This window comes from Anabrus simplex, chromosome 1 (genome assembly GCF_040414725.1).
Source record: "Anabrus simplex isolate iqAnaSimp1 chromosome 1, ASM4041472v1, whole genome shotgun sequence".
NCBI lineage: Eukaryota > Metazoa > Arthropoda > Insecta > Orthoptera > Tettigoniidae > Anabrus > Anabrus simplex.
Window position 1 is genome coordinate 721,079,033 of NC_090265.1, and position 21,372 is coordinate 721,100,404.

Sequence of the window (21,372 nt, forward strand, 5' to 3'; positions counted from 1 at the left end):
ATAAGTCAGATATTACCTCTTGTGGAATTCATTAATCACTAATGCAAGAACTGTAAATGTAGTTCAGATGTAAATTAAGCCGGGGGAATTATTTAAAATATATTAGTATTGTTGTTGCTATCATTTTTATTATTATTTCGCGTATTACAGCTCTCTTAAAGACTATGCAAGGGTTCCTACTGAACTTTAATGGCCTGCCTAGTATACCGGTTATTACCGAGCTCGATAGCTGCAGTCGCTTAAGTGCGGCCAGTATCCAGCATTCGGGAGATAGTAGTAGTTCATTAAAGATGTCGGAAGTCGTAGGTTGGGCACACTGGTGAAACAGGACAGGGCGCGAGCTGTGGCGGAAAAATCGTCAGACTTTGTTGCTGGGCAGAGTATAGGTGTGCCTGAACACACAGTGCACCGAACACTCCCAAAGATGAACCTCCGCAGCCGATGACCCATGCATGTGCCACTATTAACACCACGACATCGGTAACTACGACTGAAATGGGCATGTGACCATAGACACTGGACTATGGCGCAGCGACGGAGCGTTGCATGGTCTTCATCATGCCGATGGGTGGGTGCGAATCCGTTGTCTTCCAGGAGAACAGCTTCTTGACACCTGTACTGCGGGACGGAGGCAAGGTGTCGGCCGCTAAATGATGCTCTGCGGAACATTCACGTGGGCATCCGTGGGTCTAGTGGAGCTCGTGCAAGGCACCATCACGCCCGAGAAGTATCGCACACTGGTTGAGGGCCACGTACACCCGTTTATGATGATCATATTTTCCAACGGCAGTGCCATTTTTCAACAAGATAATACACCACGCCACAAGGCCAGGAGTGTGATGGAGTGTTTCGAGGAACACAGTGGCGAGTTGCAATTGATGTGCTGGCCCCCCACTCGCCAGATCTTAACCCGATCGAACACATCTGGGATGTGATTGAACGTGACATCAGAGCTCATTGCCCCTCTCTCCAGAAATTACGGGAATCAGGTGACTTGTGTTTGCAGATGTGGTGCCAACTCCCTCCAGAGACCTACCAAGGCCTCATTGCTTCCATGGCAAGATGCGTCGTGTGCCAAAGGTGTAAATACCGGCTATTAGTTAGGTGGTCATAATGTTCTGGCTGATCAGTGTATTTATGTTTAGCTATATCCAAACACAGGAGATAATCCACTGGAAAGCTTTTAAGTCACTTTTAAAAGTAGTAGGAAAGATCATAATATGAAGATAATGTTGGAATTTGAGAGGACAAATTGGGCTAATGTTCATTTTTAGGACGAGGATTAAGGGATTGGAATAATGTATGAAGGGAAATGTTTGATATATTCTAAATTTCTTTGAAATGGTTTAAGAAAATGTTAGGTGAATAACTGATAGGCAATCTGCCGCCTGGTCGACAGCTCAAAATGCATTTCATTGATTACACTGGTCGACACAAAAGAAACTCTTTTCTTCCATAAGAATAGAGATTCTAGAAGTATTTTTTCATGCTGAAATATCATGTCAGTTCTTCCCTATAAGGCAGGAGCTTTGTGTCATATTCATTTGATTTTTTATAATTTGTACAGGGTACTCTTCGTTGTAAGAGACTTGCCTCATTGCAGGTGGCAAATTCGGATACTTAACTATGTATTTTGATTTATATGTGATTAATTTAATATTTGTTACAAAAAATAACAATCACTTCTTATATGATCATTCGCTTCCCTCCAAATTATGGGAATTCCATATGATGTGTATAATTTTACCACACAGTGAACAGTCTAACACACGAAACACAGCACATTTGGGGTCCAGCTCTTATCAAAATTATCCAGTCGACAGTCAAACTAAAGTTCATAACACTCCTTCACAAGTCGCGTGAAATGTTGCCTCTGAGACTTGAAGGTCAGCTCACCATAAATATAGAAGAATATTTCTTTTCTTTTCATCATGAAAAACAAAACACAACATTCAAAACACACTGTAAACAGAAAGGAAGGAAATATTTCACTAGTGATATTCGTACTAACACGCACACAGTGTGCTCAATACTGACACATCACAATGCCAGATTAATCGGTCTGCGCGTGTCAAAGCAGGAATTAACCTGTCCAGTCTCGTCTTTTGGTGCTTCAGCATGATATAACATATAATTACCTTAAATGAAGGTTGAATTAAATCGATATATGAGATAGTTTCCTATGACAGGTAAAAGAAAATGCTAAAATCAAATTTTCAAAAGTTGCTGTCACAAAAATACTGTGCCTGACGGAAATAATTTGACCACATATATGAAATCAGTATGACAAAATCCACTAGATTCACTAACCATATTTCGTGTGAAGAAAACCTTGTGTTATTGATGACCCTTACCGTACTCCATGCGCAGGCTGACGTGGAATGAAGAATCTACCTCAGAACAACGTACGGAACCATCTACATCTTTATATATTTTAATGCCTCTTACAGTCTGTATCACCGTAATGTAGACGTGAATAAGACAACAGTCCACATAACACTCAGTTCATGTAAGGCAGTAAATAACAGAAACACCGGCTACTTACGTCCACATCAACTCCATCCAGGTGGTAGCTGTGTTGAGGAAGATTCGCTTTGGGCACAAATCTGTAAAACTCCTCATGATCCTTGTACCAGGTAACTGAGTACAGTCGGTCAGACTGAAGATCGAACACGCACTGCAGTAGGACCGTGTCTCCGCGGAACTTGTATTGCGGTACGTCGAGCAGCAGGAGCTTGAGGCATGACAAGCCTGTGAAGAGAAGAAACACGCATTCCTCTAGTTCATGCATTCATCAGTAACGGAAAGAAACGTTCACTTATATACAATCATCATCTAATAGTAAAAAAGTTAACAAAACAAACACATATGTAAATTGTGTAATTATGTAAGAATATGATAAAGCTGAGTTGAGTACAAAAGGTGGTAATGATAAAAAAATGTTGATTTTTAAAGTTTTATGGAAAAGTATTATTTATACTTTTTTGAATGTACAGTTAAAGGTTCCACATTTTCAATACTAAAAATATTGTGTTTAATTAGCAATTAACAAATGACGATACATCTTTCGTCCCTCTTGGTAGATATCATCATCCGAAATACTTGCAAGATCAGTAAAATAGACAAAGAAAAATACACATTAAATTAAGATTCAGGTTACCGAATACGTCAAGTTAAAATGCATGATAAAATTTGAAGAATATTCTTAAAGTGCCTGAGCACAATTGCTTTTGTAGTTCTGTTAAGTAGAAGATAAAATTGTTTAACACACGTTATAGTTCCATTAGAGTTCGATGACCGATCTCTTCTTGTTGGCGTGATGATGTGTTGTTGATGATTCTTGGTTAGGTTATGAGGCAGGCGAAATATTTGACTCTGAGTGCACACACGGAGAAAAACTGTGTCGTGGTTGAATACTCATCCTAGTCTGCCTAGTCCAGGCTCGATACGTGTGTTACAGTTGACGGCTGACTGTACGACAATACAGGCTTTACAATGACATTAATTTAATGTAAACTATTATATGTAGTTTCCTCTTTAGTTTGACGTATGTTTCATTGATTTTGGATGACTGCAAGTATTTATAAATTTCAAAAGAAATTCGTTACCGCACAAGGAATTTCTCAAGATTTCGTGAACACTTGATCAGTTAGGACAAAATACCTCGGGAACTACTTGCTCTAGAAGACAGTAATTTATGTCGATTTATAGTAGACGTCCTGCTGCGTAAGATGGCTACATTTGATGCTATGATATCACTACCTGTCTGGTATTTATGTCGTAAGAAACATGGTAGCAGCCACGTTTTGTAAGTGGCATGACACATTTTTAAGTGTGATTTGTGAAAAACTACGTATATTTGCTAATGTTGTCAATTTTCTCAGAAACGACTTAAAGTAGAGCTCTGAAATTTTTACCTCTCGTCAGCAGCATTATTTTATGTGCATTCACAATGGTAGAGATATCACACACAGTTTGATCATAAATATTTTTTTAAACAAATAACTTTTAAAATTAAGAACTTGATTTAAAAATTCATATCTTCATTTTTAATAAAGCATATCCGAGAAATTAGACCAGTAAATGTATTAGATATGATTACAATTTAGTTTTGTTATCTTGGACAGTCCCAGAGAAACTGGGATATAAATATGTTCAATTACCAGGATAGGCCTTTGATACTCCCCTTGACGAAGGGATCGAAGACATTCCAGAATTGGAAGCACACTTGGTTCGTACATATTTAAATGGGAGATTCGGGTGAAGGAACATGTACGCTTCGAATGTGGGCAGGAAAATAAGGGGAGTTTTGATCTTACCTTTGTGAATACCAACTTCGAGAAGAAGAATGTACGCCTAACTGCCTATTCGAGTGGATATATCGTCAGTCAAACAGACTACATACTACTTACATAGAGAGACAGCAAAAAGATAAAATAGTCCATAAAGCACAGGGATATTGAAGAAGATAGCATTAAAGATCAGAACTTGGAGAAGAACTAAGATTAGTACACGGATGATTAAAGGAACAAATAATTAGCTATAAAACCTAAACGGCTTGGTAGAAATTGAATACATTTGGAATTCGAATGGAAATGAAAACGAATAGAAGAACTTCAAGGTGATTCTTTCGAAATTTACGAAACAAAAAGGAATTTTCAGCTCTAGCAAAGGAGGCCGAGTGATAAAGATACCTCGTGGTACAACAGTGGCATCCAGGATATTCTGAGAGCAAAGAAAAATATGTTCGAAGCTGACACAGAATAAAGAGGCTAAAGTATGATACCAGGAAGTTAACAAGAATACCAAGTGAACAATGGCTAAGGCAAAGTAATAAGAAACTGAGGAATAAAGCCTAGGTAAACCAGAAAACAATTTACGGACCCATTAACCTCTCAGCTTGGGACGACTTTTACTACCTCGCTAGCCTGTGTTGTGGGTGGAGTATACCACCAAGCATACTATGAGCGCAGTCTTTTAGTCAATCGGGCGTAAATGACAAGCGGTTCAATGAATTTTACCAGAATGTTCAGTTTGTTATTAGTGCATAAACAAACAAACAGCATAATTTACTGGATTTACCTAAGGTCAGTGAAGTAGAGGAATCTTCTGTTACATTCAAATCGAACTGCACTCGCAGATATGGCTGAACCAAATATAGGAGTGACCTAGCTAGTACCCGTTTCCTTTTAGAAATAAGATCTCAATTCAGGTTTCTGTACTGTGCTCATTACCATATTCAATGCAAAAACTGCATACATTTCCTCCACAGTAACCGGTACATATTCATTTACCCTCGATCAGAACGGAAATAACATACCGTGCGGCCGTATGTGATGTTAATCATAAATATCTGCCTATTCTACTATGATCATTATGAAATAGGCACTAAAAACAATTGAAAATTGTTCATGCAGGATATAAGAAGTTCTTTGCAGAATTGTGAGACCATTAATCTGCCGTAAACATTTCCCTTTGTCCTCTGTAATAATCCATGTCTGCTGGCACAAACCCACAACCAATATCATTACGGCCGATATTTTCCCGTGTACCAAAAGCAATATCAATGTCACGATCACTACTTTCACTCTCAAATTCTATATCCTAGTCCTTGTTTAAAGAAACTAAACTTAATGTATCATCATTCGGTAAAACATCGTTAATTTTGGAAATGGCGATCACAAGAATACGTTAAGCAGCCGTGATGTCAACAACAGACCTTGTAGGGATTTCAAACGCGATATATCATATGTAATCGAAAAACTCGATATATATATTGCACCCATAAGCGAATGTGTAATGGATGCATAAATTAAATGTTTAATAATTCGCATATGGGAATACTGCAGAAGGCTGGGAAAAGCTTGCAGTCTCACAAAGCAACAGTCAGGCGCCGTTCAGACTGAATGTATATCCACAGAATACGTCTTAAGGCACGAACAGGATGTAGCTAGCCTAAGTGGTACGTCCAATTATGTTTATGATGCCGACGAGAGGTGGAAACTTTCTATCCAGTTCCCACGTGAATCCGCACATCGGAATTTGCCCTACCCAGAGGTGCGACAGAGAAACGAATAATGCCCGTCATCCCTCAGCAGAAAATGGAAGAATCCAAGTTACTAAGAGCGCGAACGTCTCAGCCAATCACAAAATTGAAAATTTTAATGTCTTGTCATAGCGGGAATCTACAGCTAGTTTTTCGCGATTTGGTGCCCGAAGTAGCTGTGAAAGATTGTGTCCTGACTTCCAAACAATATTTGAGGATTTATCAGTGCAAAAGTGTGGTTAATCAGTGGTTAAATAAGAAATTTTCAATTTTACATGGAAGAGTGGTATCGCCCAGGAAATGAACAGTCATGGCGGGAAGACGCCATACTCTTGCAGAAAATAGAGCCAGTGACGCGCGCCGTCGTATAAATTAACCTGTGATCGTTTCTCATAACGCAATGTAACACGTAAATCGGACCAAAATTAGGAATGTTTAGAACACATTTCCTAAAATTCTAACCTACGGACGTATGATAAATCGGTCCCAAGTGCAGGATTATTACGCCACATCCCTTCCACAGAACTATTTTCGAAGTGGGAGGAGGACAGTTTACAAAACCGACGACACCAGTGTGGTGAATCTCAGTCTTGTGAGAATTCGCAGTCTTGTAAGAATCTTCAGTCTCGTAAGAATTTTCAGTCTTGTAAGAATTCTTAGTCTTGTACAGTTGTTGGCATCCGAGTGAGTAACGTATTTATTTGTGTGAGTAATATCTTAGCCGAAATAAACACTTTGACAAACTTTTATTCAACTTTAGTTTATGCAGAGATAATCAGGCAATTAAATTAACAAATGACAATGGTAGTTATATTCTCAACACTTGCCTTGAATGAACTTATAACGTGCTAGGACCGAGATGAACAATGAATCTTTTCATAACACGTAGCTGCATAACATTTTCCCTAGTTCACGTGTAGCTTGTATATTTTGTGGAATGATCATATTTTGGAGGACGATTATTATAAAATTCTCCACATATCATCGGGAACATTACATTTAATTTTTCCACACTCGCATAGAACTATTATTGCAAGTGAGATATTTTGGAGCAGAATTAGTCAAGCCAGTTACAGGGAGAAGAACTTTGTTTTCGCTAGTGGAATGCTGCGGCACTAAGACCTTGAGTCCAGTGTTTTGGTCAGAGAAGGTGAATAACCAATAATCCTTTACACAAACAAACTGAGAGGGGTGAGAGAGACGACAGTAAGAGGCTAGGCAGGTAGCGGAGTCCAGACTTTCAACTTCACGTCAGGTGCTCAATGCAGTGTCATTGAATAATCTTCACAGGTTGTTTAAGAATGCGAGTGCTAATATAAAGGTGGACGTGTGCAACGCTATCGTAAAAATGCATCAAGTTTGTGCGTGTGACCTCTCGGATAACCACATCAGCTTGAAGATGGAGTACTAAATTCATCATGACGGAGTCCGGAGGGTGATCTGACCTGCCTCCAGCACAAATAAGGTAAATGAGCAGAATGTAAATATGTAAATATGTACGACTATGAACAATCGATGATCAAAAATGTAGTTTAGAATTTTAGATAGGATTGTAAATAATTCACGTGTTGGATGGTATAAATTATAGTTTGATATCATTTTCATTTTGAGTTAAACGTGAGACTACGACAATTATATTTGGCGATTCGGAATATAAATGCCATAGTGTCACAATAATGGTAATTATAAAAATTAGGATCGTAATAATAATAATAATAATAATAAATAAGTGTTAGCGAGTGTTATTTACGTAGTTTCCTTAAGTAAATGTTTTTCATATTATTTCTGGATCATTTTGAAGTAAGTCATTTTGACCTATGAGAATCCTATTTTACTAAGAGATTTACATACAGTGTAGTGCAGATTTTTAAAGTGATGTTAATAATAATAACTATGGTAATGAGTGTTATTTTTGTTGACGTTTTGATTTTGTAGATGCCGCCATGTTAGTTTCAATGTTTGCTTTTACTATTAGCGCATCCAGTTCATTATTTCATGTTATGTAATCATTATTCAGATGACCGTTTCCGGTAGCTCTCATACCTTGTATCTCGCGACGATATGGTTGATACGCAAAATTTAATTTCTTTATGTAAACGTGGTTACACATTTCGATAGCCGTGTTTTTGAGAGGCAATCTCGTTATTTCAGTTAAATAATTAGTGACAGGAAGCCATTGATAAGTTAGCTCTGAAATTTCACAATATGTGAAACGGTAGATAATCAAAGTAACGAGCAAAGTAATAGTAATATCCCTGATGATCTGCGTTGAAAAATGGAAAATGTGATATTTGGACCATGTCATGAATAATGTCGTAAAAATGGATGTGTGAACGACACAGTTATTTCGCCCTCCTGATACGAGCGAGGCCGTACTATGAGTTACTACGTCGAGAATATTGATGAATAAATAGAATTGAGAGATGAATAATTTAACCGAGAGTGTTAAATATGCGACGACGTGTGTAATGGTTGTAGGTGAAAAGCCTGTATTGTTTCAGATAGTTTCCAGGGAAAATAGATGCTCGGAAAATATGCAAGTTAGAGTCCGAGGTGAATTGTGAACAGAGCGACCGATCAATGTGTGTTTCGACAGTCATGTATAATCATTGATGGCATGTAATACCAATAATTATTGTCCGTAAAGATTGAATAGTGTCATGTCCAGACATTTTTTTTGTCTGATGTTAGAAGACTGCCATCAAATTCACATAATTTTGCTACTTGAATCAGGGTAATATTTTATACTTCGATATTGCGCATTTTATTTTTAAATTTTTTTAGGCAGCGATTTTTGGGATCTGGGTTTTGTTATAATATCCTTTCTTTGTATATACACTGCCTGACAGAGCAAATGCAACACCAAGAAGGAGTGGTCAGAACTTTATGCCAATTGCAGGGTAGACTGACGTCATTGAGGTATGCTCATGATGTGAAATGCGCCGCTGTGCTGCGCACGTAGCGAATGATAAATGGGACACGGCGTTGGCGAATGGCCCACTTCGTACCGTGATTTCTCAGCCGACAGTCATTGTAGAACGTGTTGTCGTGTGCCACAGGACACGTGTATAGCTAAGAATGCCAGGCTGCCTTCACCGGAGGCATTTCCAGCAGACAGACGACTTTATGAGGGGTATGGTGATCGGGCTAAGAAGGGCAGGTTGGTCGCTTCGTCAAATCGCAGCCGATACCCATAGGGATGTGTCCACGGTGCAGCGCCTGTGGCGAAGATGGTTGGCGCAGGGACATGTGGCACGTGCGAGGAGTCCAGGCGCAGCCCGAGTGACGTCAGCACGCGAGGATCGGCGCATCCGCCGCCAAGCGGTAGCAGCCCCGCACGCCACGTCAACCGCCATTCTTCAGCATGTGCAAGACACCCTGGCTGTTCCAATATCGACCAGAACAATTTCCCGTCGATTGGTTGAAGGAGGCCTGCACTCCCGGCGTCCGCTCAGAAGACTACCATTGACTCCACAGCATAGACGTGCACGTCTGGCATGGTGCCGGGCTAGAGCGACTTGGATGAGGGAATGGCGGAACGTCGTGTTCTCCGATGAGTCACGCTTCTGTTCTGTCAGTGATAGTCACCGCAGACGAGTGTGGCGTCGGCGTGGAGAAAGGTCAAATCCGGCAGTAACTGTGGAGCGCCCTACCGCTAGACAACGCGGCATCATGGTTTGGGGCGCTATTGCGTATGATTCCACGTCACCTCTAGTGCGTATTCAAGGCACGTTAAATGCCCACCGCTACGTGCAGCATGTGCTGCGGCCGGTGGCACTTCCGTACCTTCAGGGGCTGCCCAATGCTCTGTTTCAGTAGGATAATGCCCGCCCGCACACTGCTCGCATCTCCCACCAGGCTCTACGAGGTGTACAGATGCTTCCGTGGCCAGCGTACTCTCCGGATCTCTCACCAATCGAACACGTGTGGGATCTCATTGGACGCCGTTTGCAAACTCTGCCCCAGCCTCATACGGACGACCGACTGTGACAAATGGTTGACAGAGAATGGAAAACCATCCCTCAGGACACCATCCGCACTCTTATTGACTCTGTACCTCGACGTGTTTCTGCGTGCATCGCCGCTCGCGGTGGTCCTACATCCTACTGAGTCGATGCCGTGCGCATTGTGTAACCTGCATATCGGTTTGAAATAAACATCAATTATTCGTCCGTGCCGTCTCTGTTTTTTCCCCAACTTTCATCCCTTTCGAACCACTAATTCTTGGTGTTGCATTTGCTCTGTCAGTCAGTGTATTTTGTCACCGTACTGTTTTAGAATCTGATGATACGTGAATAGTGTTTGTATTTGATTTATGTAAATAAAATAGGTGTAGTCAGGTTATTTTCATTTCAGTATTTCTTGGGAGCAGTGTTTCTCCATTGACATGTTCATTTATGTAAATAAGATTTCATGTGTTAGGGTAACAGATCATCGATTAGTTCATAGTTAAAACCATAGTAGTGGTATGCTCATACCAGACAGTTAGTAATCACCAAGCCTTAGAAATTCACTACATTTCAGTTAGGCAAAGGAAGCGATCTTTAATAAGCAGTTGTATCACAAGTGCCGCAGATGAGTTACATAAATAAGATGGGATCTGCCTCCATCTAGAGTTGGTACCACACAAATATGCATTCGCAATGAAAATGCAGGCAGCGGCAAACTAGGTAAAGTTAACGATGTAAAGGGATCGCTTTCATTTGAGATGTAAACTTGTGGCACTTGGCCTAATTAATTTAAGTATTTTAAGCGTCCAGACTATCACAGTTAAATAAGTAAGGTTTAACTAATTAAATGAGTGATGGTAGCACTCAGGTTTTTGGTTCTATAAATTTTCTTGTTTTCAGCCACGAGTAGTTTAAATATGTGGCAAAGGTTATATAACGGATAAAGTACCATGTTCATGGTTGTTTTGTTTTTCTCTCTTCCTTTTATTGTTACATGGTTAGTGTATTCTATTATTATTTTAGAGTTGGGTGCTTCCCAACTGAATTTGAATATGGGTTAAATATTTGATAGGCACCTCAAAGTCAATGTCAATTGGATGAATTAACAAATTAACTAATTAATTACTCAAATTTATTTTGAGAGGATATTTTCCAAGGTATAGCAAATCATTTATTCAAATAAGACAGTGGTTCGATGTAACCCAGAATATTTAAATTTAATCGACCTTCAGTCGAAATTTATTAAGGCAGATAATTAACTTATTGTAATGCAGATCTTTTAATGGTTTTAACTTTTAATTTAATTTCATATTATTTTATTTTACACCATTTTACTTTTTTACACTTTGCAAATTTTTGTTAAATAAACCATTTTATTTATTTAAATTTTAATTCATTCTTTGGGTACCGTCATTTAATAGTTTAGTTTACCCCATCTTTCATTTCCTCAACCCCCGATCGACGTGTGCCCCATCAACCCGAGGGATCCAAGAACGCACCACCCCTGAGGAGAAGAGTCTACATGAGGCGGTAGGTATTTTTAAATGTCATTATTTGCAGGAGCAGCCGGCGCACATATCAAGAAAGAAGACCACCGCATTGGGTGCCTTTAAAAGGGCACAATATATATATGCATAACATGAAAGATGGATGATTCGTGTTACGTCACATCGCCACGGCACACCTGCCAATCTACACCTCGTGATACTTCCAGTAGGTCCCACACGCCAAATCTCTCTGCTATATAAATTCGCATCAGTACGGGATTCGACTGTGCTGGTTTGTGGAGGCTCTTAATGGCTTTCTTCGCAGCGTGATGTTCTCGCTGGTTTCAAATGGGACTCTTTCTACATGGCACGTGGTGAGCTAAGAATGTTACCCAAATTTTAATATTATTTCTGCGGCCCTTCAGGTCCTTTCGATATTTTCGCCTGGCTATTTACAAACTTTGAATTCTTTCCCGTGTGCCTCGGCAATAGCGGTTAATCATGAAGATTTTGCACGTCTGAAAACGCAGTGAGTGACTCAATGGAACGTCATATCCGTCCTTAGTGTTTCCCCCTTAGTTCCTAATCTTTTCCCATTCGGGATCGCGTTGTTTTGATATCAATCTCTACTTTGGTGTAAATTTATTCCATTTTGAATTTATCCTCCGAAATCCATCTTCAAAACAAAAATTTGCTAGCTCAAAACAAAAGAAAACATAACTACTTGTGTACAGACTTTTCTCTTTTCTTGTTACTTCACTCTTTCTTCTTTGGTCTTACTTGCTTGTAAATAATATTTTGCAACACTAAGTATATTCATTTATTGAAACTTTACAAATACTTGTACTGGTTTTGTACGTACCGCGGTCCTTAGAATTATTCCCTAGCATTATTTAGTAACCCATTATAATCGCAATTATTAATTTATCGCAACATAATAGAGACCTCGGAGCTCACATGAACACGCCATACTAAGTTCGCTACGGTGACACAGACTGAAACCCACGGTGTGTTTGTGTTTGATGCTGATTTCTCGCCATGGCACTCAAGCCGCTCTAAAGTCACGAACAGATTTAGCAACACCGCAGCGCAAAGCCCATCTGATTGGCTAAATTGAGCAGCTGATGAAATGACTTACCGCTATGATCAACGTTATGACGCTCATACACCCGGTTAACCTTGTGTACGACCATCCTTCGTATGTATGTCTTATTAACAGCTTTCCATTGAAAATGGACGGGTCAATGGATGCCACCGACGCAAAATGCCTCATTCTGACAGGTCTGATATGGCACACGTCAAGTTGGCAGGGAAAAAGGCAAGGGAGCTGAAGGTTACAATATTCAGAAAACGACTTAGATGGGAAAGACATGCTATGAATATTCAAAACCAAAGGTTAACTTACGATAAAATGTGTGTAACAACCCTACTGACTCTTTTTCTCAAAATTAACTTTTCTCACACAAAAACACGATAGCTTGAAAACTATTTGTCTGATTTCAATGAAACTTCGCAAAATTGATTACCTATAACATGTATCGATGATGACATACAATGATGGGATTTAGGCTAAATTTAAACTTTCATGAAACAGAATTTTGATTAAAAAACATATAAATTTAGACACGAAATTTCTAAAAAAAAGTCAAACTAATTTGCATTTCCTAACAGAGTTCATCATCCTCTTCAGTAACATGTTAGTTTTGATAAAAATGTACTCAAAATGTATTGATTAACTAGCGTTTGTACCCGTTCTTCGCACAGGAATTCGCAGTAGATTAAATGTTTCCTTCAGGAAAATATGCGAAGTAACATGGCTCTATCCACATTAATAATTTGACACGTTAAAATGATATTTTCCTATGAAAGGTCGTGGAAATAACGTGAAATTCTGTATGATGAATCTGAACTATGTCGAGAGAGAATTACGATGTTTTCTGAATTGATTGTAGAGTACAGTTCCTGGACCGAAGTTGTGCGAAATTCTGCATGGTTCTCAGGTTGCGTATTGTAAAATGACTCTTTACTCTTTCCCATTATCTCCCTTGAAGTGACATGCACGACATGTCCCACGGGACTTTGATTAAAAATCCAATTTTTGATAATCATCTACTTTACTACCCGTCGTACGATAAATACGTATATGGCATAAAGGAACGAAAGTGACATATTCTGAAACATTTTTATATACAGTCTTTTGATAGACCTAATGTTAATAAAAATACTTGAAATATTTTTTGAGCTCCCAATTTGTTTAGTGGATTCTAAATGATATGCATATCGAAACCTGCTCCTGGATGAGTAGACTCCTAATATGAAGTTTGGTCGAGATATATTCAGACGTTTACCTGTGATGGTGGAATAAACAAACAGACAGACAAACAAACAGAAACGGAAGCTAAAACCTACTTATATGATCTTGAATTGACAGAAAACGGACAAATATATCAAAATATGGCTAGATAAATGGCATTAAGGACAGCGGATCCTCTACAACATTATTAATAAGATAACGTGATAACTTCTATTCACTTTCTAAGTATGTCATATGAAACAGTAGGGCAGGATGACGCCTAGTCTCAAGCAAATTTTAGAAGCATTATAGGATAAATTTAATATTTTCTACAGTGGTAACAATAGGTAGGGTCCCTACTATGTGATTCCCCTTAAGGAAATGGCCATGCAAAAGTACTACCAAACAAAGAACGCACTGCAGGGAGAGAAGCGTTTGGATCTATCGAGGAAGATTTACTGTACAAAACCTCTCATTCAACATGGCGTCGCATGCAGTTGGCGGTGATCACACTAACATTTTGAACACATAATGCTGAATGCACCTTACAACATAAATCAAATGTTAATTTTCTTGTACTTATAAAATGAAATAGAGAGATGGTAAAGTGGCTTATAACCATCCGTTATATTTCCAGCCTCATTCTGTAATGATGGGATCCTACACTTCTGCTGAATTATCAGCATTGACGCCTTAAGTTCAGAGGGACGACCCGGATACGATTCCTGGCCGAATTGGGGACTTTTAATCACGGCTTATTAATTCCTATGGCCCGTGGACTTGGCGTTTGTGTTTGTCCCAATACTCTCCTCTTAATATTCAGACAACACACTAGACGACCAACCATGCACAGAAACACGCAATAATGATTACATCCCTCCACACAGGGCATTCGGCCGTAAAACGCGATCAAATGCACAGGTGTGGGGCGGGAGCGGCAGAATAATATTCTGAACTGATTAGAAGTAGATCTTACCTTGGAGGAGTGTAGTTGCGAGGAACAAATGAAAGAAGAGGGTGCCCTTGTAGACCATGGTGCCGTCTTTTCGCTCTATCTCACCATACTAACAGCGGCCTGGAACACAGCACAATAAACACCACCCGTGAGTATAAAACCTTCATACAAAGTTACCAAAAAATCATTATCACAATTTTTATCATCCTTAAACATAACCATGAATCTATGGAGGCTTTGTCGATGCAAAGTCAAAATCATCTCCGTACAGGAAGGTAAAGGCATCCATTATTCGTAACCTCGGCACTTGATGGGTAGAGTGGTTAGCTCAACGCCCGGCCGCCTTTTCCCCCAGGAATTAACCTGAATCTCTAGCGTGTGGACCTGATGGAATAAGTGCAGAAGTCTTGAAAGCTACAGACGGTGCTGGAATTGAAATGCTGTTGAAAATCTGCCAAGCAATATGGAATTCTGGAAGATGGCCCGAGGAATGGGTACAGTCAATCTTTGTCCCAATCCACAAGAAAGGATCGAGGAAAAAATGTGAAAATTATCGCTTAATTGCTTTGATTTCACATGCCAGTAAAGTTATGCTACATATCCTGCACAAGAGACTCCGGGCATTTCTAGAGTATCAAATTCCTGAAGTCCAGACTGGATTTATGAAAGGAAAAGGTACTCGAGAACAAATCTTAAGCCTAAGACAAATCATAGAAAAGGCTAGAGAATTCAATGTTCCGGTATATCTGTGCTTTATTGACTACCAAAAGGCCTTTGATACTGTCAAATGGAACCATCTTTGGAAAATTTTGGATGACATGGGTTTGCCACTCCATTTAATTGATCTCCTCAAGTCCTTGTATAAGGAAAATACAGCCACTGTGAAGATTCAAAACAAACAGTCTCAGCAGTTTCGTACAAGGGCTGGAGTTCGCCAGGGATGTATCCTGTCACCGTTACTTTTCAATATCTATGGTGAATATGCAATGAGAACTGCATTAGAAGGCTGGGGCAAAGGGTTTTCCATTGGGGGATGCAAGATCAACAATCTGAGATTTGCTGATGACACCACCTTGATAGCATCATCTGAAGAGGAGTTGACAGAGCTGATCAAGAGAGTAGAGGAAGCAAGCCTAGAAATTGGATTACGCCTAAATCGACAGAAAACCAAAGTCATGATTGTTGATCGTAAGAACAACAACAGTCCACATATCAAACAGATTGGAGGGTGTGAAGTTGTACATCAGTATGTATACCTAGGCTCCTTACTATCCAATTGTGGTGGTTCCAAAGATGAAATAAAGCGCAGAATTGAAATAGCAAAGGTAGCAATGATCCGTCTGCGGAAGATCTGGAAAGATAACAATATAACCATTAAGACAAAAAAGAAGCTCGTTGAATCTCTAGTCTTCTCAGTCTTCTTGTATGGCGCAGAGACGTGGACCATCCTCAAACGTGATCGTGAACGGATAGAAAGCTTTGAAATGTGGTGCTGGAGGAAAATGTTAAGGATTCCTTGGACAGCTCATCGCACGAACACATCAATCCTGAACCAACTTCAGATAAAAGTTCGTCTATCGTGTAAGGTCTCTCAACGAATTGTACGCTACTTTGGACATATAATGCGCCGAGATGGTAGTCTACAAAAGCTGATTGTTGAGGGCAAAGTCCAGGGAACCAGACAACGAGGACGAATACCAACGCGATGGATTGACATGGTGAACGGCCCCCTACAGTGTTCTCTCAGAGTAACCACATTGAAAGCTCTAGATAGGGAAGAATGGCGGAGTATGGTTCATCGGCTAGAGAGCTGAATATTATGATAGTCACGACGCCTCAGTCATGAGGCAAAACGAAGAAGAAGAAGAAGAAGAAGAGTGAACCTCAGGGCCATGTGCACCTCCGAAAGTGGAAATCTCGTTTCTTAAATTTTACGACTTCCAGACGGGGATTCGAACCCACGTCCTTCCTGGCGAACCGAGCACGCTTTTACCGCCTCGGCCAGGCAGCCCCTCAGAAACCTTTCCCACCTCCTCTTTTATCCAGCACAAATCACACATGGAGTGACCGGGATTTGAACCACGGAACCCAGCGGTGAGAGGCCGATGCGCTGCCGTCTGAGACACGGAGGCTACCCTTGTCGATGACTGTGAATTTATTCTTTAAGAAATAATAAAAACTTTTACCAGTCATAAGTTTTATTTAATGACTTAGTATACTAGATGTTTCACAGATTTTGCTGCGTCGTCAGGTCGTGAAGTGGTGTCATATTACTACACTCAGCAAGGTTGTGGACTGGCAGCTACAGTACAACCAATACGACGTACACTACAATCAGTAAGTTCGTGGACTGGCGCTTACAATATAGGCAACACAGCGCACACCAATGTACTACAGTCAATACAGAAAGTTCGTGGACTCGCGCTTACAGTGTAGACAACACAGCGTACACCTATCTACTACAAACACTACAGCATATTCGTGGACTTGAGCTAACTGCTCAAGGATCACACAGTCATTTGACCTGCCTTTCGCGACTTTTTCCCATCATGGTGATACGGACGATTTCCGCCTCATAATTTCAAACGTGTGCCCTCCGTGGCTCAGACGGCAGTGCGTCGGACTCTGACCGGTAGATACCGTGGTTCAAATCCCAGTCACTCAATGTGAAATTTGTGCTGGACAAAACGGAGGCGGGACAGGTTTTTCTCCGGGTACTCCGGTTTTCCCTGTCATCTTCCATTCCAGCAACTCTCTCCATTCTCATTTCATATCATCTATCAGTCATTAATAAATCATCTCGGGAGTGGTGACCCCATTGTACAAATAGCCTATATAATGGTTCATTCATTACATCCCTGACCCGATCAAAGACTGGAAAACAGGTTGTAGGTTTTCATTCTTCAATCTCAAACGTCTCGCTAGCGGATTTGCCTAATTTTTGGCACAACTCTAAAACTGCCTGTTGCTTAAAGTATGACATTCTCAAATTTCGCCACTTACATTCAACTACCCTTCACAACAGAGACCGTACTTCTGCTTACACTGTAATATGCACGTAACTGCGTCTTGCTGGGACTAGCGAAGAACTGTCACGGTAACTTCCTGAGGTGCAAACTCTCCGCGGTAGTACATCACAGCGGCACTAGATGCTGATCTAGGTATGATTATAGTTCTACTTCACATCATTTCACACACACATCCTAAAGGGATAAAACTGAACGAAACTCTATAAATAGACAGACATCAACTAATATTCGTAGTTCGACAACACATTCTCGGTGATAAAATTTAAAATGAATATTTCCAAACATTATTAAGCATTAGAAGCAAATGTATATTCCTGAGACGACACACTGATTGGCCCAAATGGGTGTAATTAATGCATAATGCACATAGCTCCTTTTATATGAATCGCTTACTTCAGGAAATCTCTATGCCACTTTTGTTTATGATTTTCATAAACGAGTTCCTCAGGGGTAAGGCCACCACTGAGAGAAGGAACGACCTGTGTCTTAATACCGCGTGGGTAAACTGAAACCGGCCCGGAAAATATTTACAGTAGGACTAACGCGGGATAGACACTTGTTAATGAACATCACAGAAGATGTTGGAAATGGCCTCACTTGAAGAAATGAAAAACTGAGGATCTAAAGTCCTGGCTCAACTTCACTCAGAACTCAACAGATGAGGGTTTCTCTGGACGATATAACGCAAGCACAACAGTAAATTTTGTAAGGGTAGAGATGCAGGTTCTTTTTGACAGCGTATCGACACGACGATCTCTTAATTCCCACCTGCACAGATACACGACGATCTCTTAATTCGCACCTGCACAGATACACGGCGATCTCTTAATTCCCACCTGCACAGATACACGGCGATCTCTTAATTCGCACCTGCACAGATACACGACGATCTCTTAATTCGCACCTGCACAGATACACGGCGATCTCTTAATTCCCACCTGCACAGATACACGGCGATCTCTTAATTCGCACCTGCACAGATACACGGCGATCTCTTAATTCGCACCTGCACAGATACACGGCGATCTCTTAATTCCCACCTGCACAGATACACGGCGATCTCTTAATTCCCACCTGCACAGATACACGGCGATCTCTTAATTCCCACCTGCACAGATACACGGCGATCTCTTAATTCCCACCTGCACAGATACACGGCGATCTCTTAATTCCCACCTGCACAGATACACGGCGATCTCTTAATTCCCACCTGCACAGATACACGGCGATCTCTTAATTCCCACCTGCACAGATACACGGCGATCTCTTAATTCGCACCTGCACAGATACACGACGATCTCTTAATTCCCACCTGCACAGATACACGGCGATCTCTTAATTCCCACCTGCACAGATACACGGCGATCTCTTAATTCGCACCTGCACAGATACACGGCGATCTCTTAATTCGCACCTGCACAGATACACGGCGATATCTTAATTCCCACCTGCACAGATACACGGCGATCTCTTAATTCGCACCTGCACAGATACACGGCGATCTCTTAATTCCCACCTGCACAGATACACGGCGATCTCTTAATTCGCACCTGCACAGATACACGGCGATCTCTTAATTCCCACCTGCACAGATACACGGCGATCTCTTAATGCGCACCTGCACAGATACACGGCGATCTCTTAATTCCCACCTGCACAGATACACGGCGATCTCTTAATGCGCACCTGCACAGATACACGGCGATCTCTTAATTCCCACCTGCACAGATACACGGCGATCTCTTAATTCTCACCTGCACAGATACACGGCGTTGAACTTCATTCCAGGCTCTCCTTCACTCGAGCAACGTTTTCTGATGTTCGAAATCTTTTCGAACTGTTACAGTTTTATTCCTTACAGAACCCATTTCACGACATTTCGTCACTAAGTTTTTCATTGCAGATTTTTCAGGAGGTTTTGCCAAAATGCTCCCAGTCTTGTGCAAACAGTTCCGCACAGGTTTTTGATGAATCGTGCTTCGCATTACACTCGACAATGTGCACGCGCTGTTTTATCGTGAGCACCATTTGCATTGCATTCAACTGGTCACTAAATACGTCCGCTCCTTTCATTCACACATAATAACACAGCGACGTACTCGGAAGAAGCACATGCATGTGACAGCAACCGATTGATGCATCAAAGTCACGGTTTCCAGCATTTCCTGTGATGGGCAGTTCATTAACAAGGGTCAATTGCACGTCATTCTTTAAATATTTTCCGGGCCAGTTTTGTTCTCCCCACCCTGATAGTGTAAAACTGTCCAGGACACAGGGCAGTTCTGCACTCAATAAATAGTGGACGCAATAGCGTGCGCTATAATACTAAACAACTAATCAAGTGGATTACTTTCCAGATGGCTGTGAGTTACAGGGAAGTTGAAACAAACAATTGGTGAGAGGAGTCGTCCCTTTCAGGAAATACCGAAACGTTTGAAGAAGGCTCACGGTCGCTTGGGCACTTCCACGTGTGAGAGATGAGGCCTGAAAGCTTGGCCTACCTTTCTGTTACAGCCCGTGTCTGAAGAATTTTCGAGTTGTTTATTAGTTTCGCTATGAGTAGTGGCGATGGTGGTGGTGATTATTGTTTTAATAGGAAGTACAACCAGTCAACCATCCTGTATTAATCCGCGGTTAATCTCATGGTGAGCGCGGTGCTCATCTCCGTAGTCAATTGCTTGTTTTGGAATGTTACATCACTCCGTATACTTTTCAACCAGATGCATTATTAGGCACAGTGCACGTTCGGAGAGCGACGCGCTCAATAGCGAGTAACAGTCCTACTCAAATTTCGCGCATTGTTATAAGCTGTGTCTTATGCTTGCCATTAATGTGAAATGCTTACATTGTGCTTGTTGTTAGTGAATTTACGTAGAGTGATCAACAAATACTGACACTGATTTCCCCCTGTAACTCCCGTGATAGTTTCCTATCTGTAACATAAATATTTGAAAAGAGCAGGTTTTTATGTATAATGCCCGTAGGCTGCAGCACTCTCGTATCGGTAGGTTGGTAGTAATGCTCCATTATGTAGACGCTACGTGCATTTCGCATACCAGACAAAGGAGCAGTACAGCACACTACTGTTACTACACGTCAGTATTGGCTACAGTGAGGAAGCACATTGGAAAGAAACGACCAGAGCTTTCTCGGACTGGGTGGCGACATGACAACCCACGGCCTCCCGTCGCAAATCAAGTCATGCAGTTTCTGCCTCGATTCAACATTACCTGTGTACCACATCCACCTTATAGCCCTGACCTTGCACCCTGTGATTGTTTTTTTATTTTTCCATCACTAAAGGAAAAGCTTAGGGGTATTCGATTTGAGAACTCTGAAGCAGTGCTCAAGAAAAGTGAGGCGATTCTCAAGGACCTGACAGAAAATGATCTGCAGCATGTGTTGTTCAAGGACTAAAAAGTGTATTAACGTAAGAGGGGACTACTTTGAAAAAGATCATGTAAACAATTAAATGCAGTAATAAACACCTGCAAGGAAGGAATTTGACAGAAAGGTAGAAGGAAGACGACCCGTGGGAAGGCCACGAAGGAAATGGATAGGTTTAGTTAAGAGCGATGTAATGCTGAGAGGTCATGATTGGGACAAGTTGGT

General features: G+C 40.8%; 1 protein-coding gene across 1 annotated transcript in view; it reads right to left on the minus strand.

Moving 5' to 3' along the window:
* LOC136872509 (cell adhesion molecule 2) overlaps positions 1-12,676 on the minus strand; it is a 140,863-nt gene extending 128,187 nt beyond the window's left edge. The window contains exons 1-2 of the mRNA XM_068230841.1: positions 12,622-12,676; positions 2,546-2,751 (exon numbers count right to left, since the gene is read on the minus strand). Coding sequence (XP_068086942.1) covers positions 2,546-2,751; positions 12,622-12,676 — 261 coding nt within the window. The remainder of the gene's footprint in view (positions 1-2,545; positions 2,752-12,621) is intronic.
* Between the last annotated feature and the right edge of the window lie 8,696 nt (positions 12,677-21,372).